Genomic DNA, 27976 nt, shown 5'->3' with positions numbered 1-27976 from the left:
CACTGCCAGAGCCCTGCAAAATGACCTCCAGCAGGCCACAAATGTGCACGTGTCTGCTCAAACGGTCAGGAACAGACTCCATGAGGGTGGTATGAGTGTGACTCCAAATCCAGACCTCCATGGGTTAATCAATTTGATTTCCATTGATAATTTTTGTCTGATTTTGTTGTCAGCACATTCAACTATGTAAAGAACAAAGTATTTAATAGGAATATTTCATTCATTCAGATCTAGGATGTGTTATTTTAGTGTTCCCTTTATTTTTTTGAGCAGTGTATGATCCTGAAATGGGATATTCTGCATTATGAGCACTTTGATTTTTGGTGCTTTTGGTAGTATATTCTTATAACAGTACATACTGTTATTACTACTTGTGCTTAAGTGAAATATCTGAGTACTTCCTTCTGCCACTGGACCCACAGAACTAATGATGTTCCCACCAGCCTCAGCTGGACTTTGTGTTTAGCATGCTAACAGGCAAAGCTAATATGGTGAACATGGTGAGCCTTAGCATGCTGACATGCTCACAGTGACAAAACTAACATGTGCTCATGTTTAGCATGCATGGTCACCATGTTCACCATCTTAGCTTAGCGTGTTAGCATGCTAACATACAGGAAGTGCTTTGTGACAAAGTGGAGGAGGTTTGTGCAGCAGATGAAACGCGGACACAGACGAGTGTGAGGCAGAGCTGCTGTTGTCCAGAGGTTTTATTTCAGTGTCTGTAATGTGACAGCAGAGGGAGCAACAAGTCTGGAGGAGACAACATTCAAATCCTTTCAGTCACCAGTCAGGATCAATAAAGTATCTATCTATCAATCATCTTGGCTTCAAACCAATGTAGATCTTCCCTGTATGAACACGCATTCAGTGGAATTCAGCTTTCCAAAAGACTTCACAAACCATAAGGTCAGAATTTTGGGAAAAAATAAAAAATCCTAATCCTAAGTTGTAATTTTATGAGGAAAAAAAAAATAAAGCTGAAATATGAGATTGTCATTGTTGATATATTGAGAAGAAGGCTGTAATACTTTGAAACATTTGGAATTTTAGCATGTTTTAGTATAACTTGACTCTGATAAATATTTTCTTTTCATAAAATTGCAACTAATATAAATATATTTAGACTTTTTCTTGTCATTATGTTTTTTTTTTGTTTTTTTTTTTTAATTCCTTAATTCTCTGAAATACAGTTTGTCACTTAAAATTACAACTGGGTCTTTTATTTTTTTTGTAATATTATGCGAATTATACAATTGTATAATATTACAACTCAATTACAACAGTTCCAAATTTATTTTCAAATGTTATGATTTACTCTCACAACTTTTCTCAAAATGATGGCTGAATAACTGGAAATTTGTTCTCAAAATACTGATTTTGTTCTCACACAATTTATTTACTTTATTTAAAGAATATTGAAAAACAACTTAAAGTTGCTTCAACAAAATTATTATGAATTATTCATTCTCCTATTACAGCCTCAACTAGTTTTTCTAAATTTTGGCTGATAGGACAGCGACCCTCCAGGCCCCGCCTCCTCCAGGCCTGTGCTCCAATCACATTGTCCGTCTGACGTTCACAGAAATAAGGACTGGTAGTAAACAACCACTTCTGTACAAAAAACCCAAACGGAAACAACCCCAAGCTTTAGAAAACAACAAAACAATCAAACTGAAGAGATTAAACTGTACAATTCATAAAGTCATAAATGTATCCTCATATCTTTCTCTTTCTGTCATTGCTGTACACTTTGTCTCACTTTTACAAATAAAAAACATCAAATCAAATATTTCTCCTTGAGTTAGCAACACTCTCTCAGTTCATACATAAAATAGAGTCTCCGTTAGTATTTGCCTATTTACAGGGTTGCATTTTGTACACATTTTTTACTTTTTCAGTGTTTTCATTCGGGCAACTCGCAGGGCAGCTTCGACCACAGAGCTCGGTCGCCCCCCAAATTATACATCCCAGTAGAAAACCAGGCAGAAGCTCTGATTGGTTCGAAAAACCGCAAGGATTGTTCAATTTAGTTCAGATTTGGCATTTTAAATGGTTTTGTTCAGGTTGAGATTCAGAACTTCTGTTTCTGCCCAGAACTACACCGGGATCCATAACGAGGTGCCCGACACCCAGGAAGTGGTCCTGAGAGAGCCACCGGCAGACTAGTGATGATGTCATCTTCGCTGGGTTTCACACTGTACCCGACCAAACGGCCGCAAACGTCTCCGCCTCGACCAGACCTTCAAATAGTCTGAAACCTGCAGACTGCAGCCACAGAGTTCACGTTCTTCGCCCTCAGCCTGAGGAGCGACAACACGTGAGCCGTGGAGACTTCAAACTCTCCTTCTCAGAAATTCAAACTCATGTTTTTGAGAACTTCAGTGAAGATCTTTCATAAAAGGCAAAGAGATTTCAGACTCTGGATCAGATGTGAGGTCTGGTCACGGTGGAGGCTTTTTGCAGGTTTCATCCCGTCCAGAGCAAAGCAGCCTCAGTTCACACATCATGTTGCTTAAAATCTGAAGAGCTGTAAAACGCTTGTGAGGAAGGTCTGAGGCTTCTCTAAAGTTCCTGTCCTGAGTTTAACTGCAGTCAGAGGTCTTCTACTGCAAAAACACGACAGCAGCTTTTAAAGAGTGACTAAAGGAAAACGGCAGACTGCTCCTTTACAGCAGTTTAACACTGCAGAAGTGTAACCGGACGCCAGGTGATGATGTAGACTTGTACCGAGGGTGTCATCAGTACACTGTGACATCACCGGTGGGTGTGGTTACCAGAGACTCTGCTTTAAACCAGAGATCAGTAAGATTTAAGTTCGTCTTCAAACAAACTTGAATTTGGACTCTCGTCTCCGTGGTGTCCAGCGACCTCCAGGATAAAAGCCAGGCCGTGAAACAAATTATGAATAAAATAAATGACTTACTTAATAAATTATTAGCGGTTGGGTCTGAAAGCTGGACTTTCGGAGATGTTAGCGGGCGTCGCTCTGCTGTGGACAGGAGGTGGACTTGTCTCTGGACGGGATCGGCCTCACTGAGCTTGTTCAGACAGGATGTTATGGTACAGATGGAGGATGACGAACTGGCCGCCAGAGCTGAGCACGAACACAAACACACGAGCCGTCCTGATGCACCGAAGAGTCTCAAGACATCCACTGGACGTCTCACTCGAAGCTTTAGTCATCTCGCTGAACATTACTTTAAACGTTCAACTTACTGGAAATTTCCAAATCAAAATTGGACGAGTAAAAGAGGAATAATAAACAATTCATTATACCTCAACTTTGATCTCAAAACCTGACGGTCGGCTTCAGCTCAGCGTGTCACGATGCTTATCGTCACTGACTTTGTATCAGAACATGATGCCTTTTGTCATGTCTTTCATCAGAGAGCATAACTTGCACGGGAAAATAACTCTGAGGTTTTTTTTGTTTTTTTTTAATCTTTTGAAATTTCAGTTTTTGTTAGCAAAGAGAAAGATTGATGAGCTGCTGAAGGTCAAAATGTCCACGATGAACAACAGCCTCATCAAACTCTTCAGTGCACCGAACCCAATCAAAAGCCTCCACCTGAAGTCAAACGCGCTGCTCGTTTGACTCGACCAAACGAGACGCCGCCAGTGTCTGAGTTGTTCACGTGTGTCGGTGAGACGTGTGAGACGTTTCCTGTCCACCAGGACTTAGCTGTTGGAGGTGCTGCCCCTACAGGACTCAGACAGAACGACTTCAGGTGAAGGTTTTTACAGGTAAGATGATCCCGTGTGGACTCAGACCTGGTGGTGATCACAGCAGAAAAACAACAACTCTGTAGATTTCTATAATTATAGTAAATATGACTGAAGTGTGATCAGCTGTACAAACACAGAACCAACCAATCGCAACACAAGTGGACTCAACTGAACCAAACTCTGCTGAAAATCTAGAAGGAGTAAACAAAACCTCTCTGTGTCTCTGAGCCCTGAGGTTTGGCAAAAGTGCTTCGTTGCTGCAATAAGTCGACCAATCAGCTTCACTTCCTGTCACCTGGTTATTGCCTCGGACTCTGACCCGCCCGTCCACCGTGGGGCTGATCGGGTCCTTCCTCAAAGCCGATTGGTTGTTCGGCAGTTAGAACCCAAACGATGAGAAAAAAAAGTCTTCCTGCAGAATCTTTAGTTCATATCCGTCTCTTCAGGACGATCATCCTGTAAACACAGCTGATTGGCTGCTGTGTGACCATCAGTCACAGCTGAGTTTGCATGTTTTAATCCATTTACTGTGACCACCTTCATCTCATCCTCATCATCAGCCTGCTGTTCATTTCAACACAGTGTGAACATCTGGATTAGACTAATTCATGTGAACTGTACTCTAAGCACTCGAGTGCTGTACTACTGTGAGGTACTTGTACTTGTATGTCAGTGTTACTTTTACTTCACTCTGTGTATGACTGTGAATAAAGAGTAAGAATACAAAATTTAAATCAACACGTTTTCGACACTTTAAACGTTACTGATCCACTGACGACGAGACGCTTCTGATCATCAGTCCGGCCTGCAGGTTGGTTTGAAATCAAGGGACACCTGAGGCTGCCTGGAAGGAACTGAACCGCATCAGAGGACAACCGCGTTGTCATGTGCAGCGTGTTCACGACGTAAACGGGTTAAAACATACAAAAACAGCGGAATGATCCTTTAAAGAGAGGGCGACGTGACGTCTCCGACGCTCCTGCTGGGTCACCAAACACTGCGAGACACCTTTAAAGATGGCGTCTGAGTCGTGAACCAAAGAGGAGGGAAACGCTGAAGAAAACCAGCATCTACGCTCAGACGTCCTACACTAACAAATCCCTGAACGCACCGTGATGACCCAGAGTTAGTCAGTGAACACATCGTCACCGTCAGGTTGAAGCAGGACTCTGTGCTCACGTAAAGAAACGAGCTCCCGGTTTGCTCTGCAGCTGATCTGAGGTCAGATAAGCACACAGCGTGGACGTGGACGCGGTCTGGACGAACAGGTGAGCGATTTCCACCTGCAGTCCAGCTGGGACTCATTTCGTTTGTGTTTGCTCCTGCAGCCTCAGTGACGCTGCTGCACGCTCGGCCTTTAAAAAGTCTGCTGGCGTTTTTAAAAAGCTTCACTGTTTCCTCTTGCTGAGACGCTTTCCTGAACATTTTGGGCTCAGTTCGTGTTTTGTTTCAAATCCGCCTCCCTAACAGGAAGCTGGATCAACCAATCAGTCGGCTGACGCCCTCCTCTGTGTGCTTCCATAGAGGACAACCACACCGAGCGAAAAGCAGACGCCTTCCTGAAGACAGGAAACGTCGCGAGACTGTTGGTCCAAAAAGACTCGTCATCCTTCAGCCTTTTCTCCGATGGTTTGGACAACTGAATTCTTGTTTCCTGTGAAATGCTGGTTGAACGAGGCGGATCGCTGGGGGGGGTCAAAGGTCGGCAGGTGCCAGTCAGATGGTCAGACTGTCGCTAATCTGACCGGTCAGGTGCCACAGGAGGCGTCTCATTGGTGGGGTTTGGATGTCACTGGTTGTTTCCTAACGCACAGCGAATGCATCGCAGGACAGGCCGTCTGTCTTCAGGTCAGTGAGTATCTGATGAACGTGGATGTGCACAAGTTCACCTTCCCCTGATGCCGTCCCTCTGAACACACTTTATTAGGTACTCCTGTTCAATACCAGGTGGTCCAGCCAGCCGCCTGGTGACTTCAGGTCTGATGTAAGACCGTTTGTGATCCTCCTCAGACTGCTGGAACATGGATTTCTGCAGGTCAATGAGGTCTCATCTCATCTGAAATGAAACTGTGTTGAATAAAGTTTTGTTTCGGGACGCCACAGTCTGCTGTTGTTCTCATCAGTTGTCTGCTGCTGCGGTGCTGACGGAGGGATGAGGGAGGGACGAGGGAGGGACGAGGGAGGAGTACGAGGGAGGAGGACGAGGGAGGAGGACGAGGGAGACAAGAAGAAGGAGCAAAAGGTGACTGAAGAAGGAGAAGGCAGGTGAGGAGGAGGAGGACTCGCTCCACTGATTCTACCTGAACCTTCCTCTGTCCATTTGCTCCTGCTTGAGCGTCTTCCTCTCCCTCCTCTTTCTTGTCTTTGTCCTTCCCTCCTGTCCGTCCCTTTATGTGTCTTTGGGCTCCAGTTTGCAGGACATGTCGAACAGCAGGTTCTGGTTATCGATCACCTGTAACTGGCGGACGTAGGCCTTCGTCTGCAGGTGGGAGGGGGACGTCTCCGTATCCATGGCTACCAGATGACACAGGAAGAGACAGGAAGGAAGAAGAACACACTGATGTCAGGGATATGAAATCACAGCGATGCACCAACACAGTGACACCACCAGAGGGAGACAAAGCTCGCCTCCTTCACAATAAGAGCATTTTAATGTGAAGGACTTCACTGTGAAACCAGAGGTACACAGTAATACTGCACAGTACTGAGTGTACTACAGTTACTGACAGGAAACCATAGTACACATGTGACATCAGAATGCTTTGCTTTGGATCAAACTGGCCTCCAGTTCCTCTGTGCAGTGCATTGTGGGAGAACAGAACAACTACCTGCTCATATGTTTGTGCTGTTACCTGAGAAACAATGCAGGACTTAACAGTGTGGGCTTAGTGTGCTTTGATCTGATTATAATTAACCTGTGTGTGTGTGTGTGTGTGTGTGTGTGTGCGGTGTGTGTGTGTGTGTGCGGTGTGTGTGTGTGTGTGTGCGGTTACCCAGCTGGCTGCTCCTGTATCGTCTGATGATCCTCACCATCTCAGCCACTTTATGCTGCAGCAGATGGAGGGAAAGAGGAAACGGAGCAGCAGGAAGTTACGAGATGGAGGAGGAAGAAATTTTAAGGATGCATAATTGACTTTTTGGACTGAACGCGAATCGACTCACCATCTTCTCAAAGTTGACGAGTTCACCGTGAAACGTCTTGCAGCTCTCGTGAAGGAAGGTCAAGTCTGACAGAGAAACAGGAAACAATTCATTAACTGCTCGAGTGTTTCTGTGTGTGTGGATGTTAGCGTAAGCACGTGTACGTCTCAATACATTCAGTTTGAAAGTAAATGTAATTTTTATGCTGCTGGATTTGTAAATGTATTGCTGTAGGTGCTTTGTGACTGGTTTTACACATGACAGAACTGACTCAGAGTCAGTGTTGTGTTTTTCATGTGATGACGGACAGGTTGTCAGTCATTCATCAGTTACCAGTGAAATTCCATACTGCAGCAATTCTGTTTTCTACCACAGGGGGCAGCAGACAGTGACACCAAATCTTGTTTCTTTTTTAACCATTTCTCTCTCCCTCTGGTTGTGTTACCATGGAGACTGAGGGCTTAAAGCTGCACGCACACGCACACACATACACACACACACATACTCTTCTTCTGCTTTCACTCCTTCAGTTTGAAGGAAAGACTGTGTGTGTATTCCTGTAGTTGTGGGGACAGAAATCTGTTCACAGTCACACTGTGAGGTCCCACCTTACTTATGGGGACAAAACGTCCTCACAATGTAAATCATTAAATATTAGAGTGAAGGGTTGCTTTAAGGTTAGACTGAGGTTAGGGTTTGGTTAAGGTAAAGTTAGGATTAGGCAGGTAATGTTTATTGCTATGGTCAGGTGGTGGTTAACCCTCTAGGACACATGTGTCAAACCGGTCCACAGGAGGGCCGGTGTGGCTGCAGGTTTTTGTGCCAACCAACCAAGAGCACACCGTTTGACCAATCAGCTGTCTGAAGACGGAGATCAGTTGATTAAATGAGTCAAGTCTGGTGTGCTGCTACTTGGTTGGAGAGAAAACCTGCAGCCACACCGGCCCTCCTGTGGACCGGTTTGACATGCCTGCTCTAGGATATGAACGCGAGTCTGTGTAATGTCCCCAAAAGTGATGGAAACACCACTGTGTTGGTGTGTGTGTGTGTATCAGCAGGTTAGCTGTAACATGGAGCTGATTAGCCAGAAGGACTAATTAGCGAGGTGGAGCTAACATGTACAGCACCTTCACATCTGGTCCACTGGATGCTGGAGGACAACCAATAACTGATCCAGGATCAGCTGATTGCTGCGTCAGACTCATGGGACCACAAGATGAAGGTCATGTGACTGAGAGGGTTCATTTCATGATGATGAGTTTGTTAGCATGTACCACGTTAGCATCGAGCTCACCTTTGAGCAGCAGAGGTGTGAAGGGGATGAGCGGAGGTCTCAGGCTGGTGATCAGGTCTCTGTAGGACTTATGGTTCCTGGACGGGTCCTGTCAGGTCACAGTGAGGGACAGATCAATATTAACATGCTTCATATTTCATATTTTCACAGAAAACTGATCAGAATGCTTTTCTACTTTAATTTTACTTGTTCTCATTGCATCAGCATCACTTCACACCTTCATCACTTACCGCGATGCTCTCGAACTGCTGAAACTGCTTCCTGAATTTCCCTGGGAGACCCTGAGCGCGCGCACACACACGCACACACACACACACACACACAGAGTAAGTATTCATGTATTTATTTCTCTTTTGTGTGAATGTAAAACATCTTGACAACATATGACGCTTGGTCAGAAATCTCAGTGAGATGTCAAAGTGAGGCCTAACTGTGTTGTTACTGTTGTAGATAAATGCAGACGTGTTGTGTGTGTTGTGTTTGTGTTACGTGCAACTGATTCAATGCTGACTTTTTGTAAGTGACATGACAAACAGTCCAGTGTCTCTCAGGCTGGATGACGTGCAAGGTGAGTGTCGTACCTCCCAGGTGAGTCGCAGTCTGTTCACAGCAGGGTTGTCTAAACCCAGAACCACAGCGAGGAAGGACAGCAGGTCCTGCTGCTGCTTACAGCTGAAACACACACACACACACACACACACACGTAAGGACAGGAAGACACTCAACATTTCTGTCTTTTGAATGTCTCTCTCAGCTTCTTTCAGACAGGACAGACCTGTAGGGTCTGTCGCACTGACAGACCGGAAAATAAAGTCTGAGTAGAAGCTTGAATTAATGATCAGGCAACTCGCCTCACAAAATCTCAAAAACATTTCCATCACTTTCAGCATTTATGAGAACAATCTAATTTCTAACATCTGCCAGTGCACAAGCACAAGATTACCAGACATATTAAACACGAGTGAAAAGTGCTGGTTGAACGAGGCGGATTAACAGAAACAGTTCACCCAAAAAATGAAACGAAATTTTCTCTTTCAGCTCCAACTCGCTGCTCTCTTCAGCTCAGCAGCTACAGTGAAGATTCCTGCTTAAAAAAGGGTGTAAATAAAATCTTTTCAAATCAGTCTGGGATCTCTGGGCTTCTGGAGGCCTGGATCGGACCAGACGAGCCGCTTGGAGACAGAAGCTTCTTCAGTTGATTAGCATGAAGCCGCTCATGGACTGAGAACCTTCACATGGCTTCCATCAGCATGAAGGTGCGGAGATAATGACTGAATTTTCTTTCTTTTTTTGGTGAACTGTTCCCTTAACGCCCTGAATGTGTGTGTGTGTGGCTGATGATGTCTGGACTCACAGCGCTGCGATCTTGATGAACTTGCGGAGCAGCTGGATCCTCTTTGGCAGCGACTGACACTGCAGGATCTCCGTGGCGACCCAGTGCTGCACCTCACTGCAGCGCTGCAGTACCAGCTCCAGATTCAGGGGGCGCCAGCGGGACTGCTCTCCATGAAACACATAGCACACAAACTCCACCTGCAAGGGACACCAACGAAGAAAAAGCCGTAAACACCTGACATTTTGTAGTGAGGATTTGGGCGTCTCGCGTTCGAGCGCTCTGAGATCCCACCGACCTCGTGCACGCAGCTGAAGAGCTCCCAGTCGAACACCACCAGCTGATTGGCTACCTCCTCTGCTGACATGTCATGGAGTTTGCTGTCACCAGGCGTCCAGTGGATCTCCTCAGGAAGAGGAAGCTGAGGGTGCAGGAAATCGCACCACCACGTTATAAAAATCATGCAGTTTATAAAGTGAAAACAGACAATCCGTCTGCTTAAACTCATCATTAGGATGTGAACTCTGATTAGACAACAGAAGGACACACACACACACACACACACACACACACACAGTGCAGCTCACAGCAGAACCCGTCACAAACCTCTCAACCAAACTCCACTAATTTTTGTCTCATTTTTACTTGTCCGTTTCATCGATTGTCTCTGGGGCCTCTCAGAAGTCTTCCAGTCTTGCACGTTCAAGTCTTTCACAAATATTGATCGGAATATATTCCTGCTTTCTATTTGTTCTGAACACCTAATGAAACGTCTGTGTTGTTACTGTTCTGAGACTAAAATAGTAGACAAAAATTGAAAACATTTGAAAATACTGTCATGAGTACAAACGAGAAAACAAAAAACTATTCTGATATTTTGTGTATTCTGAATATGCTCTGCAGTTAATCAATCAGCCAGTCGGTGAACTAATGAAGCAGTCAGTGAGTTGCTCACCAGCGAGTCGAGCTCAGAGGCTTCACAGGCAAACAGGTGAGTGTTGACGCCGAGTGTGGTGAAGACGGCCTCGTCGCTGGGCCGGAACACGGCCTTCTCTGAGCACACAACACGCATTCATTTAGACAGAGGCTACGTGGCCGGAGGTGATGAAGATGAGACGACGAAGGGGTGAGTGTCAGCGTGTGTCTCCTCACCTCCAGCTGACGTGACGGCCACCAGGATGAGGTTTCCAGGCAGAACTGGTTGGTCTTCACTGTACTGCAGTTTCTCCTTGACCAGAGCCAGAATCTCCCCGACTCGGCAGGACAGACGGCTCCTGATGGTGACGTAGGAATGATCCGGAGTGTAGACCCTACAGAAGACTGGACACGCAGACAGGACAGGACAGGACAGGACACAGAAGTACACAAACATGTTTAGTGGAGATATTTTAGCGATCTTTTGTGGTGCTGCAGACCAACATCTAGTGAAACGTTCCTGCTCTCCGTTCAGATGGTTCAGAGAAATCATCATCACCATATCAGTTTCAGGATATTTTAGCTGAGCACCACCTCTGGACACAAGGGACATATAATAAAAACAGATGGAAAGTGTAGATTGAAATAGAAACTGAGTTAACTTGTTGGTTGTTTCACCCTGGTGTTAGCTTACAGTTAGCTTACCTCTAACCTCCAGCAGTTTGGAGTTAGCTTCTCCTTAGCTTAGCATTAGCTTCTCAGTCAACTTAGCTTACAGTTAGCCTCCATGTCTCTCTCAGCTGAGTGCAGCTGCCTACAGGGTGGACTGATGAGCAGCTCGTTAGCTAGCATGATACAACACGTAAATCAGACAGACTGAAGATGATGGAAGGTTTAGTCTCGTTTTATGGAGCTAAGCTAACAGTTCCCCCTGCTTCCAGCCTTTGTACTAATCTGCATTAAACATGTCTTGGATTTGTGTGTCCTGGGTGTGTCCGTTTGTGTGTATCCAGACTACAGACTGCAGGTGTGTTTGCATTTAAACTGCATGTGTGCAGATAACACAGTGCAGTGCAGATGTTGCGTTTCTGTCCGTGTGTGTCGTACTCTCATCGGAGCCTCTGAACGCCTCTCGGGGCTGCAGGCAGGCGTCGATGCGTCTGAAGTGTCTGAACAGAGGACGAACCTGCTTCTTCCTGCTTTCCTTCTCCTCATCAGAGCTGGACACACACACACACACACACACACACACACACACACACACACTGATCAACTGGCAGCTCAGCTCCTTCAGTTTTATTACCACGATTCAACAGGAAACCAGCAGCCGCTACCAGATGCCTGTGATCATTTAACTGCTCTCTACGTACACACTCCAGAAGTGTACACAGGACTTTTGACACGACAGACATGACTGACAAGGCAAATATGAGGTGACTAAATGGCTGACGTGTGATAACTCAGACATGAGGAGCAAATACAAGACGAACATATGTGACAAGTACAGATTTAAATCTGTGCTAAACGTGGGAAAGATCTCATCGTGTGACAGGTTTGATCGGCCGCTGAAGAATCGGGAAACACTAGGAGCTTGATGCGTGCGTGCGTGCGTGCGTGCGTCTCACGGGCAGTGCAAGATCTCAGTCCATCTCTGCAGTTTGAGGACGTCTTCAACCAGCTCGGGATACCGACTCAACTCCTGAACCGCACACAGGTACAGCTCCTACACACACACACACACACACAGTGAGGGAGATGACATAAAAGGTGTGTGTGTGTTGATTAACAACCAGAAGCCCAAAACAACAGCTCCCACCTGCAGAGGTGTTGTCACCTGTGTGTGTGTGTGTGTGTGTGTGTGTGTGTGTTACCTTGGGGAAGCTGTTGCTACGCTCTCCCTCCTCCTGCAGCAGCTCTCTGTAGGTGTCCAGGTATCGAAATGCGACGTGCAGCACCGCCTGCTTCCTCTCCACAGCGTCCATCACTCCCTCACTCTCTCCATCCCTCTCTCCTCCTCCTCGTCCCTCTCTTCTCTCACCCTCCGCCTCCCTCCCTCCCCCCTCTCCCTCCTTCCCTTCCGTCTCCAGAGTGAATCTGCAAACGACTGAGTTAAGGAGGCACATGGAGGCTCATTTCAGGCAGAATTAGATGAGAAAATGGAAAACACATTATTATTAAAGATTTAGATGTTATAAAGAAAAATGTAAATTAAATCATGACATGACAAACTGGAAGCTTAAATGCACATTAAGAGATAAAATAAGAAAGACTTCAGAAGAATTCAGCTGTTTTCCTCTCAATTTGCGGCCTACTCACTGATTTGAATCAATCAATCAAATGAAAATCATCTAAATAAGCAGAATTTGATCTAATTCTAAATTCATCTTTAATCAGCCTCTGGTTTCATGTTGCAGCCCCAGTGAGCAGCAGCTCTGATGACGAATGACAGTGAGACACTCACACACACACACACACAGATATACACACACTCTCTCTCTCACACACACACGCTCACACTCCTGCTGAGGTTCTCTGAGATGTTTCTTTGCCCTCAGGGGACTGTTTTCCTGTATAAGTTGAGGAGGGGAAACGTCCTGGGAGGACAGGGGACCACAAGAGAGAGACCGAGAAATGGAGTTTCGGCTGAGTGCAGTCAGAGGCTGAACTCACTACAGACACCATCCAGTCATATGCTGCTGATGAACTTCCACTGGTGATGTGGCTGATCATCTGAATTTAAAGCATCAGTTATGAGCTTCGGGGGGGATTACCCAGAGGCCCCGTCTGCAGGATGTGAGCTGGATATTTGAACAGCAGAGTTACTGACAGCCTTCACCATCCTAATCATCCGTTTCTTTCCATTTTATCTCTGAAAAGGAAAAAAACCAGCAGATGAAGACGAGTGTTTTCTCTCCGTCCACCCCTCCCACCCTTCTTCCACCCACATCCCTCTCTCCTCCACTTCCTCTCGTCCCTCCACCCCTCTGCTCTCTCTGTGTGGGTGAGCATTAAAGACGAAAAGAAAACACATTCATCTGTATTTTAAATGACGCAGCTCAGACTTTTTGTCCTGTTGATAGAGTCAGCTGTTAGCAACATCTGTCTAAGTGATTTCACCTGTTGTTGTTCTGCTTAAGAAAATACATACAACATCCATTTTGACAAATGAACCGCTGGTTAATGAGAAGAAGTTCGGCTCGAGCCACAAACCCGGTTTCACCAGCAGCTGCTGCTGAACTGCTGATTCACTGAAGACAATGGGGAAAACACGAAGCCAGAGGTGCTCAGCCGGCGGACGACACAAAGCGAATGTGTGAAGGATACTGCTGCAGCAGGACCTGCTGCAACCTGTCGGCCGTCAGGAAGATGGGATGTGTCAACATGAAGTCATCCAGCAGGGTTTCTGAGGAGAGACATACAGAGCTTAGCTTTACACGCTGCACCTGAACACAACGGCAACTTTCACACGAAGCTGGACCCAAAACACGAGGGGCCTCCGAAGATCCGAAGTGAAAGCAGAGAGAAAATAAACAAGCAGACGTCGGCCCACACATTTGAATACACGACTGCAAACTCACAACACGCACAACCCAAAGTCACCGAGGCTTCAGAGAGCTCAGCTCCATCAAGAGGTGAAAATCCACCTTCCATCCACTCAGAAGGTGTCTGGAAGAGTTTATCTGAGCCGGTGGGTTTCCAAATGTTAAAATAAAACCTACAGTTCAAGAGATTTTCAAGAGACGTGTAAATGAAGAGATTAAAGAGGTGATTAAAACTAAACTCAGTTATACAAAAATTTGTTTTTGAAATCAACTCTGAAAACACACACACGGTAAACAAGGCCACATTTAGCCTCAGAGACGCTGTTGTTCCTGATATAAAAGACCTGAACTGAAACTTTAATAAAAGCAAAGGAGAGAAAGTGAAACAGGAAAGATCAAACGCTTTCTCCTGAGCTGAACCTGAACGTCTCTCTCACACACACACACACACACACACACACACAGTGATGAGCAGCTGCTGCAGTAATTGGCTGTAATTTAAGATGCTGAAACAGCAACACTCAGACAAAACCTGTGGTCACATTTACTAAAACATACTGCTGTGTGTGTGTGTGTATGAGATGCATGCTGCAGTGGGCGTGTCCTGTCGGGGTCCGCCTCTCTGCAGGCGGTTACCATAGAGACACCACATTGTAGACAGTGAGAGGGTGAAAAGGGAAATGAACGTCATAAGAGCGCGTGTGTGTGTTATTGATAACACGCTCAACCTGATACTCTGATACTGATGTGGTTGACTGATCCTCAGTATGAACCTTCACGTTGTCAGAACTGATCTGAGACCTGCAGTATTGATTATGTGCCATCACGTATTACTGATCCGACCATCCGGCGCCCGTCACAGCCTGGGCAGGCTCACGGGGGGTGGAGCCTGTCCCAGCTGACTGCGACCGAGAGACGGGCTCACCCTGGACAAGTCGTCAGTCCATCACAGGGCAGACACACAGAGACACACAAACGGTTCACACTCACATTCACGCCTATGGGAGATTGGATGGAGAGAAGCCGGAGGACCCAGAGGGCCCCACGCAGACCCGTCACAGGAAGGCGACGGTGCTCCTGCATCACTGATGTTCACCTAAATATTGATCAGACGTGTAACTGACAAACTGCTTCACCCAAACACTGAAGGTCGTCGTTCAGAACCACAAATTTGATCAACTGAAGTTATTTAAAATGAAGGTTTAGCTGAGAGAATGAAACTCAGTAAAGACGCACAGCAGAGGACAGTGGACAGTTGGACACAACCGGCAACAAAAAGATACTTAAAATAAACGATTAATCATCTACAGTTTGTTTAAATCAAACTTCTTTTAGTGCCGTAAACCCCAGTAAACAGCGTGAGGCCGTCACTGGTTTGAAACCTGTTCGCCGAAGGTTTATTGAACACGAACTCGAGAGGGAAAACACGGCCATGCTAATGAATCTGCAGTGAGGAGCGTGCGAGGGAGGAGAGAAACGACGGTGTGAAGAGCGAACGAGTGTGAACGTGGGAGGAAGAGGACAGAAAGCAAGCGAATCCAAGTGGGATGTAACGAACGCCTACGAGGAGAGCGGATTACACCGAGTTCTCAGGACCAGCGTGAAGCTCACTCGTCTTCCCTCCATCCGCCCTGACAGGAGGAGAACTCAAATCACTTTCAATCAATAACTCACTCAAAGGGAACATTTTACTGCACTGTGAGTACTTTAAGTACATTTTAATATTAATACTTTTACTAATGTAACGTTTTGAATGCAGGACTTTCACTTGCAGTAGTTTTCTCACAGTGTGGTATCAGTACTTTTACTGGAGGTTCTTCCACCACTATATCCAAGTATCATGTAGAATTTGGTTCAGTCCACAACATGAAGCCCAAACACCTACACGCCCCCTGGTGGCTGGCTGCAGTACAGCTCATAAGCTCCTCCCCCTCCATGTTAGCAGATGGGAAACAAGCCAAACTAAAAACTCAAAGTACACATTGAATAAATTTTTCACAAAGATGGTTTTTGTCATTTTAGGCAGTTCTTAGTTTGTTCAGGTGCTCATTTTTCTGGTCAGTTTGGTTTGGATGAATCAGTTTTCTGCAGACTGCAGTCAGACGTGAACTGTCCAACAACATGATGGAAGTTTTAATGAAGCCTTCATAAGCAGCAGGAGGAGACATGAAATCAACTCCTGAGTTTCTGGTTTTCTGGAGGTTTTCTTGCTTGTTTTTCAGTTCAGTTTGAAGCCTCTAATTTGAGTCTCTTTGTTTTTTCCTCCCACCTCGTCTCCCTCCCTCTCCCTCTCTTCCTCCCACTCCTCCATGTTGAGAGCTGGTTGCTATGTGAACAGGTGCTAAAGAGGCTCTTATGTATCTGCTCTCTCTCTCTCTCTCTCTCTCTCTCACACACACACACACACACAGTACATGCATGTGCACATAAAACACAAACATCCTCACAAACAGGAAGTTGAGCAAGTGAAAGCTGCAGCTCACAGAAGGTCGAGGAAGACGAGGGTGAAAGCATCCAGAGAGGTAAACGAGTGGGCAGCTTGTTCACTTCTTCTTCTACAGAGAAAAAAACCCTCCTCCCACACACACACACACACACACACACACACACACACACACACACATCAGTCCTGTCACGGCTGCCTCTCTGAACTGTGTTGGCAGCAGGATTCAAACCCACAGCATCACAGCTACGCTCCTTCATGGAGCCGAATCCTGGAGCAACAAAGCTGCAGCAGCATGTGTACTTGTACCAGTACAACAGAAAAAGTACTCTGTCTTGCTCTAAAGTCAAACTAATAATACCACAATGTTCAAATACTCCTACTATATCTACTATAGAAAAGTTCTACTTCAGTAACAATGAAACAGTATGAGCATCAAAATACACAGTCACGAGTTCAGGTAGAAGTACTCCGTATGCAGGGAGGCTCATGTCAGAATCATGAGTACTGCAGTACTACACCGGAGTCACTGATGTATGTGTTCTGTCATCGAGTAATATATCAATAACACATCGTCGTTTAACTGCTGAATTTATTTCTTATTAATCTGCAAAGGAAGCAACACTGTCAACATGAGTGCACTGCAGACAGTGAAGGCATCATTCAGCAGAAACGTTATTTACATTCTGCTCCACAGGTAACACACCTGAACACCTGCCTGCCGCAACACGCCTCGACCTGACAGTGTGTGTGAGAGTGTGTGTGTGAGTGTGTGTGTGTTATGTAAGCAGGTTTGTTCCCCTTTCACGAAACTGTCAGGAACCTTATCGTCTTTCTGTTTTACCTGCGAGGCAGCTGTTTACACACGCACGCAGTGGTGATATTATGGGATGGAGAGGTTGCCCATAGAAACCGCTGGCTGCCGTTGGTGTTTTTCCAACGCTTGATAAAACCGTCTGCATACGGCTGCCTGTGAGGGTCATGTTGGTCTGTCCTGCGTTACTTTCAGGCCTGAATGTGGTGCTGAAACAGAAGCAGGCTGAGACTCTGAAACCAGCTGATCACGTCAATATCCTGAACTTACTGCAAGAGAAAACAACATGGAGGACATAAACAATGTGTGCAAAGGCAGCCTGATGAAAGGGACGTGTTCGACATCAACCCACCCAGCCAACCTGAGCATGAAGACACAGGATGTGATGTCAGTGATGACCGGCGGGGCCATGGAGACATGCTAATCATTTTTTAAATCCTCACAGTGTAACTGACACACCCTCTCTCTCTCTCTCTCACACACACACACACACACACACCTTCTCACTGGCCAAGATTTCAAATCATCATGAGTCAGTTTAGCTTCTTTTGACATTTTACACCGGTTTAAGTGCAGCAGCATCTTGAAAAGCTTTTCAGATGTCCAAATATCAGCCCTTAATTTGAAGTCCTTTGAACAGGATTATGTAATGGTTTGCTGTCGGTGGAATATAATCTTCCCGTCTTTGTGTTTCCAGATCCACACGTCACCAAAGCTGAATCAAAGTGTCATACTCAAGTATTCATGTAGGTGTGTGTGTGTGTGTGTGTGTGTGTGTGTGTGTGACCTTCCCGACTGGAGCAGTTAAACCGGACAGGTGACAATCCATCATCTCTGAGCGTGTGAAGTGATGTAAAACATAAAGAACATCAGAGCAAACAAATGCTGAGCTCACAGACAAAAGAGAGAACAAAGTTGGTGTGAGGCAAACTCTGACTATGTGTATGTGTGTGTGTGTGTGTGTGTGTGTGTGTGTGTGTGTGTGTTGTGGGTGTGACGCAGACACACACAGCTAAAATAAAGGCTGGATGTGGGTCACACTGACTGGGGAGGATCAACAGGCTCAGACTCCGCAGTAATTAAATATGAAGAACGGTGTAATTTTCAGGCTGCGGAGACAAACACACATCAGGTCAGGACGACGTGAAGTTTGTCCTCCAGTCTGGGAATTTGCTCACATGGACACATGAAGACACAGCAGCATCCTGTTGAAAGTTTAACTCCTCGATTTTGAGTAAAAGAAGGCTGGTGAGACGTTTAGAAACGGGGAAGTAGTTTTAATCTGACCACCACAAACACTCACTAATAAATCTGGAAATTTAAGATAAATTTTCAGTTCTGTTATACCAGGTTAACAAAAGAAGAGAGAGTTCAACACACAGCTGCTTAACATGTTAGCTCCTGTAGCTTCAGCAGTAGCTCCACTTAGCATCACTGTTAGCTTTGTATAGCCTTGGCTGACAGCAAACCTGCCAGTAACTTGCTAAAGGTTTTGCCAAAATCATCTTGCCAGTAGTTTAACACAACCAATGTTAGCTTAGCCAAAAACCACTAATGTCATGTTAGCCACAGCTGACTAGCTGCTAGTAGTTATGTTATCTAAACTTCATGTTCTGTTAGTTGGTAAACTGCTAAAAGTTTAACATTCCTAATTTACGTCTTGTGTTTAATAACAGTTTTGAGCTGACAGTAGCTTCATGAGAAAATACTAAACCAGCATGGTTACTAGCTAGCTGCCAAAGAACTGCCAGTAGTTTAACATGGATAATGGTAAGTTAGTTTCACGTTACCATAACTGGTGTTAGATCAGTAGTTCAGCATGTTGTCTTTGTATCCTGCTAACTGACATTGGGCTGCTAATAGCTTAGCATCACATTTGTTAGCTGTATCCAAAGTTTTTGCTAAGTCAGCTTCACGTCCGGCTAGCTGACACTGGACTGGTGTCCCCCGAACACTTTAATGTTAACCACTCAGGGTAGATTTGTGTCCTGTTTGTTGGCGTATGTTTGCCTGACAGTAGCTAACAATGATATGTTTGAACTGTGTCCCGCTACCTGAGGCTAATGTTATGACAGCTTCACACCTGTTAGCTGATGTCGTTAACTGTGTGTTGCACTCATGCAGAGTCGGCAGAACGGAAGGAAGAACGGGAGGAACAGGAAAAAGGAAATAGGAAGCAGGAAGCTAAAGCGCTAGTCTCACAGTCACACCAGACACACAGAATCAAAGCATCATGTCATCTTTTTCAGCATGTGACAAGCTGATTAGAGAATATGCCATTTGCAGTCCATAAAGCAGCGTGCGTCTTAATGTCTTTGACTCCCAGCAGCAGCAGATGTCTCACATCAGGGGTTAAAGTCAAAAACTCAGGCTCTTTCCTCTCAGATAAACTCTGTTAATCTTTGTACAAAGTGAGGGGCACAAACAGAAAACTAATCCGCAGTATGAACAGTGAACTGTTTGTGTCTTCTGAAACAGTGAGAAACAAACAAAGCACACAAGCACTCAGCTAATCACAGACCTTTAGACTGCAGCTCACACTCAGAAACCAGAAGGTCGAAAATAAACTCAGCCTACTTTAAAACGATCAGCCGCTCGGAGCAGGAAAGAAACAGTCAAAGTTCATCAAATAACCGCTAAAATGCTACTGTTACCCTCACTTTTAACTGCCTTAGTTTTTCCTGTGCTGCCAGAGACATGACGCTGCGGCTGCTGTCCCCTTCAGGCCACCGTAGGTGATGTTTGAGGTAGAAGTGATTCATGTGCTTTGTGGAGTGACTTTCTTGATAAGAAAACAGTCAAACATGAAAATCTGTCGCACTCACTGCATGTGGAGCTTCTTATCTCTGTGAGATCATAACTTCCTGTTTGTATGTTTGTTGTGTCAGACGGTGAAACGCAGCAGGACGATAAAGAAAAGTCAGTTAGCTGAAGTCAGTGTCACACCACTAACTTCAACATTTCATTTGAGAGATCATTTCCTGTTTCACTTTGTCACACAGTTGGACTTCAAAGTTCAGTTGGTTTAAACCCTCAGAGATCCCAGATGGTTCAGGCTGGATTTTGGGTGAATATTTCTAAAATGAAGCATCAGAAAATCTCCATAAAACACATCTTGTATTTGAATAAATGATGATAAAGAAGCTGCGTGGCAAACAAGAGAGAGAGCCTCCTGAACACGGCGTCCGCAGCTCGTTTGTCCTCTAACAGGACAGGCGGTTCACATCCATAATTTAGCAGCTTTGACTCATTCTGTGAGAAACTGTCAAACTGGACTGTTAGGTGTCGGCAGCCGATGACGACTGCAGCTGCGCCCTTCGTCTCCGTTTCAGATTTCTGATCGGCGACTGAAAATCTGCTTTTTCTTCCTGGAGTATTTATGGCAGAACAAATAAAGTGAATTTAAAAGATGTTCCATGTATGTGCAGGTTGTCTGAGGATGTACAGACTCAGCGTGTGAATACGTCCTGATTTTAATTATTCAATTAGCTGCCAGGTGTTTTCTTCTTGTTATCTCATTTTCTTGAAGCAAAAGCTCCAAAATTCAGCATCCAGCTCATAACATGTTTGACAGTTTAACTGACTGATTGGTCCTCTGCTCTGTTAAAACCCATCCAGTCAGTCCAGTTCAGCCTCCACAGCTCACCAGTTCAGTCTCATTGTTTAAACCAGTGACCCGGGCGCCACTCAGCTCCAGGGTTCAGACCCGAACGCGGCGACGCAGACGCTTCACGCGTTCCAGAGAAGTCGACGGTTTCTGCCTGCGTTTGCCTCCGAGCTTCATCTCATTCAGCGCCGACAACAACACGTGTGATGCGTTTAGAAGTGAGCCAATCAAACCGCAGCATCACACTCGACTTGATTACATGCTGATTAAGGCTTGACAGCACAGTAAACCAGCAGCACATGAGGGTGTGTCAGTCTTCACATCACACACACACACACACTGGCAGCACAGTCCCAACCCAAACCTTCAGCAGATCAACACACACACACACACAACACCGCAGGACGCCGCCGACTGCCCAAAACACGACAGCCAGAGTCTGCAGGTACGCCACACAGGTGGAAGACAGGTTTTTAATGTCCAGCTGGCAGACGGACCAAAGAGTTCAACCTGGAGGCTAAAGCTGACGAAGTTCTTCTCTCCTCAGGCTCGTTTGTACTTTGAGCGTCTCAAACTTTTGAGAAGAAAAAGTGACGTCTGTGTGAAAGCAAAACTCATCTCTTCACTGAGCTGAGGCTCCTCAGAGACAAACTGAGTTACATAACACAAATGTGTGGCGTCCAAAACCACACACACACACACACACACACACTCACTCACACGCACACGATGAGCTGATAATAAAGCGTCCTTTGTGTGAGTTTAACCAGAAGGATTATTCATGAATGTGACAAGTGCAGACTGCAGTAACAGTGGGACGCCTTCAGTACTTAATAAATGTGTGTTTTCCACTGAAATCCATCAAACACTTTGTGCTCTGCAGCACTTCAGGAGCTCGTTTGATCTGCACGTAGATCAGATCAGCCGACAGGATATAAAGTAGTTCAATGACTGACAGCAGCGAAAATACTAATCCAAACACAGCAGGTGTAAGAGCCTGACAGGAAACGGTATGCTGCACTGTGACGCATCAACATAACCCCGCCCTCACACCAATGTTACCCCGACGTTACCCACATGTTACCTCGACGTCACACCGACGTTACCCACATGTTACCTCGACGTCACACCGACGTTACCCACATGTTACCTCGACGTCACACTGACGTTACCCACATGTTACCTACCCTGACGTTACTCCAACTTCACGCTGCCTCATACAAAGTGTGTGTGATGTCAGTTTGAGGTCACGTGAACAGAGCAGCCAATCGCAGCGAGTGAGCGATAATGATGTAGCTGCTTAGTATATTTTACAGCAGGCTGCTGTCGTTGATGTCATGGAGACAAACATGAGGTCATCGGCACAGACGCCATCACAGATCAAAACTGCCAGAGCTCCACCCCTCGGCCAAAGCACACAGCAGGTGAGAACATGTCTGACACGTGTGCCGCATGTCATCAACATATTCATATGAGGGAAGTGTGAACATTTTTTAAAGATTTATTTGGATTCTTTTGAATTTTAAGAATCGTTTTCAATATGTGTACGCTTAGAAAAAATCAAATTTCATTTCTCATTTTAATCTTTTACATCAGTTTGAATACTTTAATTTTATCATCTAAAGTGCTTCACGTTAGTGACCAATTTAATCAGAAACACATCGATGGTATTTAATTTACTTACATGATGTGGGCACCAATCAGAGCAAAGTTTTTTGTTTCATTTTTAGAGCATTAATGTATTAAGTCCCTTCAGATTTCATAAATAACAACAAATAATTCTGTATTCCTAATCTGCTCTTGTTTATGTATCTGTTTTTGGTGTTTCTGGAAAAATACAAGAGACCAAATGAAACACGGACACGAACACACACTGCAGCAATCACTGCACGAACACACACACACACACACACACACACACACACACACACACAGGCATGCAGGCAAACATTCCTGCAGGAACACATACATACACGCATGCATGCACACACCCACTTCAGCTGTAATAAGCAGGCTGTGTTACTGAAAGAGGACGGCTGCGATTATGTAACCACACACACACACACACACACACACACACACACACAAACACACACACACACACACACTCCGACGCTGCAGGAACGGTCTGGATGATCTGAACTACAAACTGAATATCCAGGCTGAACCTGAACACGTTTCAGAGTCTGATGTTTCCTCACAGAAGTCATTGAGGACTCAAATTTAAATTCATTTGCTTCCCTTCACGTCTCCTGCAGCAGCTGCTCATCCTGAAGGAGACAGGAAGGTTTGCACGCAACACGTCTTCAGCCCCAAACACGAAATCTACGGCAACTAACGATTATTACAACGACCGCATCGGTGATTCTGTCTGGAAAACGTGAGGAAAACTGTGAAAATCGTCAGACTCTGAAAGGATGTCTTCAAATGTTTCGTTTTATTTGACCCACTGGCTGCATATGAAGACGGCCGATATGAAGCCCAAACGCCTGCACGCCCCCTGGTGGCTGGCTGCAGTACAGCTCATAAGCTCCTCCCCCTCCATGTTAACAGATGGGACAGGAGTCAAACTAAAAACTCAAAGTACATGTCTCAAAGTACAAGGTTTCTGTCATGTTAGGCAGTTCTCATCACGCTGATGTTTGTTCAGGTGTTAATTTTTCTGGTCAGTTTGGTTTTCATTAGTTATTTGATGCTCTAAAAGGGGCTGAAACGTCATGACTGGCGGCTGTAAAACCACTCAGACATTTGCTTCGAGTGCAGAACATTCAACTTTATTCCTGCTCTGATGGCCATGTCGGACCACGTGACACACAAGAAAAGCTTCGCGTCCTACCTGTGCAGTGTCCATGACGTTTCCCCGCCACGCTGTCCAGCACTGAGAGGGTCAGGTTGTCTGGCGTGTCGGGAGGAAGAGGCGTCCCTCCTCCTCCTCCGCTGGTCTCTGTGATCAGGCTGGCCTCAGAGCTCTGCTCGTCGCTGGACAGAGACGGACTGCGGACGTCTCCTCCTCCAGAACCAGAGCCGGAGCCGGAACCGGAACCGGAGCCGTTAGCGCTGCACGGTACCGTGACCAGACTCGGCCCGGTGGCTGAGGGCCAGGAGGGGGGGTCCTCACTGTCCGGGCTGCAGGGGACGAAAGTCAAAGTCTGAAGTTTGTCTACATGTTTATGCAGCAGGATTTTAGAAGATCAATCATAGAGTCACAGATGTGCCGTTTCCATCATCAAACTGAAACTACTAATCTGAAAGTCGATCAGCAGAAGCTCCATAGTCAATCAGATGTTTATGTGTTCAAGAATTTCCTTTGGAGTTAATAAAACTTAATAAAAACAGATTTCCTGTTTTCAGCAATGACACTGAAACTCTTTGGACAGACGAAATAAGAAAATACTTTGACACATTATTGATCGGATCATTTTTAACTGACCGATAAGTTCGATGGCAGAAGTACGCAGCTTCTTGTTCTGTGGTGCTTTATGCAGCAGCTTTTGGAGTTTTATTCGTACTGAGGACTAAGAGTCAGGAAATCTTAACATTTCCCCTTTAGAGTCCACCAGCTTCATGGGCTAAACCACCACAGGAGCCCCCGTCAGGGGCCCTACAACGTGAAGCTGGACACAGCTAAGGAACTGAGACAAACTGGTAGATCTGGACCTGCCTGACCAACAGGGAGAAGGTGGCCCCGGGGCCCGAAAGCTATTGGCTCATACAGCTGACTTGTGATCCAGCAGTTGTTTATTCCAGACATGTTCTGGAATAATCAAACGGATTCACAGGAAAACAACATTTAAGGTCCAAAGAAGAAGGAGAGCAGAGCGTCTGGAGATACTGAATTTTCATCTTGTTTTTGTCCTGAACAAACGGCTGACGTTTTGAGAGATGCTGGATAACAAACACTTTCATTTTCCCTTCAGGTTTGCCTGTGACACGAGCCCACAGCAGAACTAGCCCGAGCCGGGACCGTTCAGCGGTCTAAGTCCGGTTTACATAACGTGTCTCACCTGAACACTTCCCGAGCCTGGCCGCTCTCCGGTGACGTCTCCCTGAAGAAGGGTACGACCCGGGACAGGCTGGGCCTCCGGCGGGACGCCCCAGTTCCCCCGCTGGCCTTGTCTGTCACCCCGCCAACAAAGCCCCCGGCCCGGGTCAGCGCCGTGGTCTGCTTCTTCAGGAACTTCTCCAGCGGTTTCATCCCCGCCGGCATGGTGGGACTCTGGGTGGGGGGCAGAGATACACTGATGGGTGGGTGGGTGGAGGGGTTGAAGGATGGTGATGCAGAGAGACTGAGGTGGGGGCGGCTCCTACATCATCCGGCCTCCGCAGGTCGGGGCAGGCAGGTGTGAGCAGGTGTGAGCGGACCCTCCGAGGCGTTGGACTGCTCTGGATGAACAGACCGATTTTAACCCATCTGTGGAGGCGGAGGGAGGTGTTGGTGGGTGAGTGGTGGAGGTGGAGGTGGGCGGTAGAGACCTGCTCTGTCCTCTCTCGGAGATCACCGCACCGCGACACTAATCCTTCTGCCAAAAATAAAAGAATCCGTCAGAGAGCCGCTCGTCCCCGGCCAGTCCGCGTCCCGCTCTCCGCCTTCTGCGGCGGCTCCGTGGGCGGAAAACAGGAGGCTCTGGAGCCCAAACGGCGCTCTTTTTTCTCCGCACTGTGGCTCTGCAGTAGTCCGGTGCGGAGAACCGGGACGCCGTCCGTGTGGTGGCACCAGCGGCGGGTTTCTCTGAGACAAACGGCGGCTGAACGATCGACGTTACAGGATTTTTATCTCCGTCCGCGATTTCACCTCCTCACACACCTGGAGGAAGAAAAACCCGCCCGGCCCGGTGCGTTTGGGTGCTGTAGGTTTTCTCGGCAGCGGCGGTGTTTTTCTCTTTTCAGGTCAGATACTGCAGAGGCTCCGACAGTCCGCCTGCCTCTCGGTCCCCCATCGGCTCCCCAATGCACCGCCTGCCTCTCTCTGCCTCTCTCTCTCCTCCTCTCTGTTAAATTAGTGGAATGAGAAGTGACTCGTAACATTCACACTCCTCCCCCCTCCCCCTCCTCCCCCTCATCTGCTGCAGTTGCGCGGTCCCGGCACACCGACGGGACGGGGACGCGCATGTAGCTCCAGTGCTGTGAGCAGTGATGGGAGGACCAGCAGCAGTGATGTTCTCCTTTGAAAAGAAAAACCACGAGCTTCCTGTTTGGTTGAACACAAAGAGTGTGTGAATGGAAGACACAAAGACAGAAACTCTGAGAGCTTCTTTCAGCCAGCAGGCCTAAACTGATGAACGGTGTCAGAGCTGATCACATGACCACAGATGAGCACTCGTCTGGACACCACCAGTGCCTCAGCACACGCCAACCAGGAAGTTCAGCAAGAAGCCACAGAACAGGATCAACATATAAAGGTGTGCTGACTTCTGATCCCCAATGGGGTCCCGTGGGCCTTTATTGATGTGTGCAGGCGGTCGTGACCTGCTGTAATCTGATCACAACAATCAGCTGAGCAGCAAACTGTAACTCGAGACGCACGTCTTAGTTCACCACACACACCGACTGTCCTCCTCCACCTGTACGCTTGGCCAGCTCCTCGTGGAGGAGCAGTCTGCTGGATGTCGCTGGAAACTAACACCACCTGCCTGAAGAGGAGCAGAGATCGAACCCCAAACCAGGTCTCAACCCCAACATTTAAAGGGGTACGTTGTGGTTCTTTTGTTTCCACAACATGAACACACACACACCTGCTGACTCAGCAGATCACTGACTACAAAAATACTCAATAATCAATAACAAAGGCCACCAGGTTATTCTGGAGCTACAGCGAGAAGCAGTACTTTTACTCAGGTACAATACTGAGTGCAGTACTGAAGCTGGTGAAGAAGGAGCAGGAACCCCAGAGCAGAGCTTGGTCCAGGGTCCAGGGTCCAGAGCCCGGAGTCCAGAACCCGGAGTCCAGAGCCCATGACTGGAGATGAGCTGGGTCCAGATGCTGTGGCCCTCAGTGTAAAGCAGTTACAGGAGCACCGAAATTCAGACAGGAAATGATGACCATATTTGGGACTCGAGTAGGTTAGACTCAGGCTGACTGGAGTCCTGCACGGAGGTGACAGGTTGTTGGTCCTGATCAACGAGACCCTGCGTCACATAACAGGTCAACAGTGTGTGTTCAAGTGTGTAGCAGGCCAGGGGTCGACTGTGTGTGTGTGTGTCTGTGACATCAGCAGCCTGACAGAATGAGAACTCACTTCTGCACGCGCTCAGTGGCTCGCTCTGCTGGCTCAAGTGTCATATGACATGACTCATTTGGAAAGCACACGCACACACACAGGGTGATGTAGACCGGACTCGTGTGTTGAGGTGAGCAGCACCCTCACACGCCACGCAGGAGCTACAGAAGGAATGAAGGGCCCTCGTGGAACAAAACTACGGTGGCCCTGAAGGTCAAAACACAACAATATTACAGAAAACCTCATTCATTTTAGTCTGAGAAAAAGAAGAAGAAATGAAGCAGATGTGAAGAAAGACAAAGAAAGGAGAGAAAAGACAGATAAAGAAATGCAGAAAAAGAAGACGTTAACGTACGACTGGCCGAGTAACTGTCACATCATCGATAATGGGCCAATTAGAGGGCAGGAGGCTCCTCTTCATGTTCTGAAACCAACACGGTTACATCATCATCTTCCCTCAGCTGTCAATCACAGGCCTATGAGCTCATCACCATGGTTACGGAAGGGCACGCGACCAATCAGCTGCAGCAGACAAGAAAGAAAACCTGACTTTTGACCTTTCTTATCCTTCCTGTTCTGATTGTCATCTTTTCCTTTTGCCCGACTCTCAGACTACAGTAACTGCTTCGTGTTTGCTATGAGGCTCAGACAGAAATGAGCGGTTTGCTCCTTTAACAGCTGAGCTGCTTTGTGCTCAGCAGCTGCTGCTGAATATTCATCAGGAGAGAAGCTCTGAGAGCCGATTGGCCGTTAGAGCCCATCAATCAAAGCGTTTACATAATGGCTCCCCTCCCCCAGGTTGTGAATATTCATATTAACGGTCGGAGCAGGTGTGTGTGTGTGTGTGTGTGTGTGTGTGTGTGTGTGTGTAGGGTCAGAATAAATGAAAGTGCAATTTATTGAGTGCGTCTGGTGTGAAAAGAAAGATGAAAGGACACAA

At 46.5% G+C, this 27976-nt stretch overlaps 1 protein-coding gene across 1 annotated transcript; it reads right to left on the bottom strand.

Moving 5' to 3' along the window:
• Positions 1 to 695: 695 nt before the first annotated feature.
• Positions 696 to 25844, bottom strand: rapgefl1 (Rap guanine nucleotide exchange factor (GEF)-like 1). Its single transcript, XM_046415096.1, has 17 exons — positions 25127 to 25844; positions 24823 to 25034; positions 23655 to 23944; positions 13737 to 13815; positions 12284 to 12506; positions 12038 to 12135; positions 11520 to 11632; positions 10650 to 10817; positions 10453 to 10550; positions 9796 to 9918; positions 9519 to 9697; positions 8746 to 8836; positions 8395 to 8445; positions 8165 to 8252; positions 6892 to 6956; positions 6723 to 6777; positions 696 to 6243 (listed from the first exon to the last, which is right to left on the bottom strand). Exons 2-17 carry the CDS (start codon positions 25023 to 25025, stop codon positions 6119 to 6121), a joined length of 2049 nt encoding a protein of 682 aa, XP_046271052.1. The 5' UTR covers positions 25026 to 25034; positions 25127 to 25844; the 3' UTR covers positions 696 to 6118.
• Between the last annotated feature and the right edge of the window lie 2132 nt (positions 25845 to 27976).

The sequence above is a fragment of the Scatophagus argus genome, chromosome 16 (genome assembly GCF_020382885.2).
Source record: "Scatophagus argus isolate fScaArg1 chromosome 16, fScaArg1.pri, whole genome shotgun sequence".
In the NCBI taxonomy this organism is placed as follows: domain Eukaryota; kingdom Metazoa; phylum Chordata; class Actinopteri; family Scatophagidae; genus Scatophagus; species Scatophagus argus.
The sequence above is the reverse complement of the archived record's forward strand: the minus strand, read 5'-3'. Positions and strand labels throughout refer to the sequence as shown.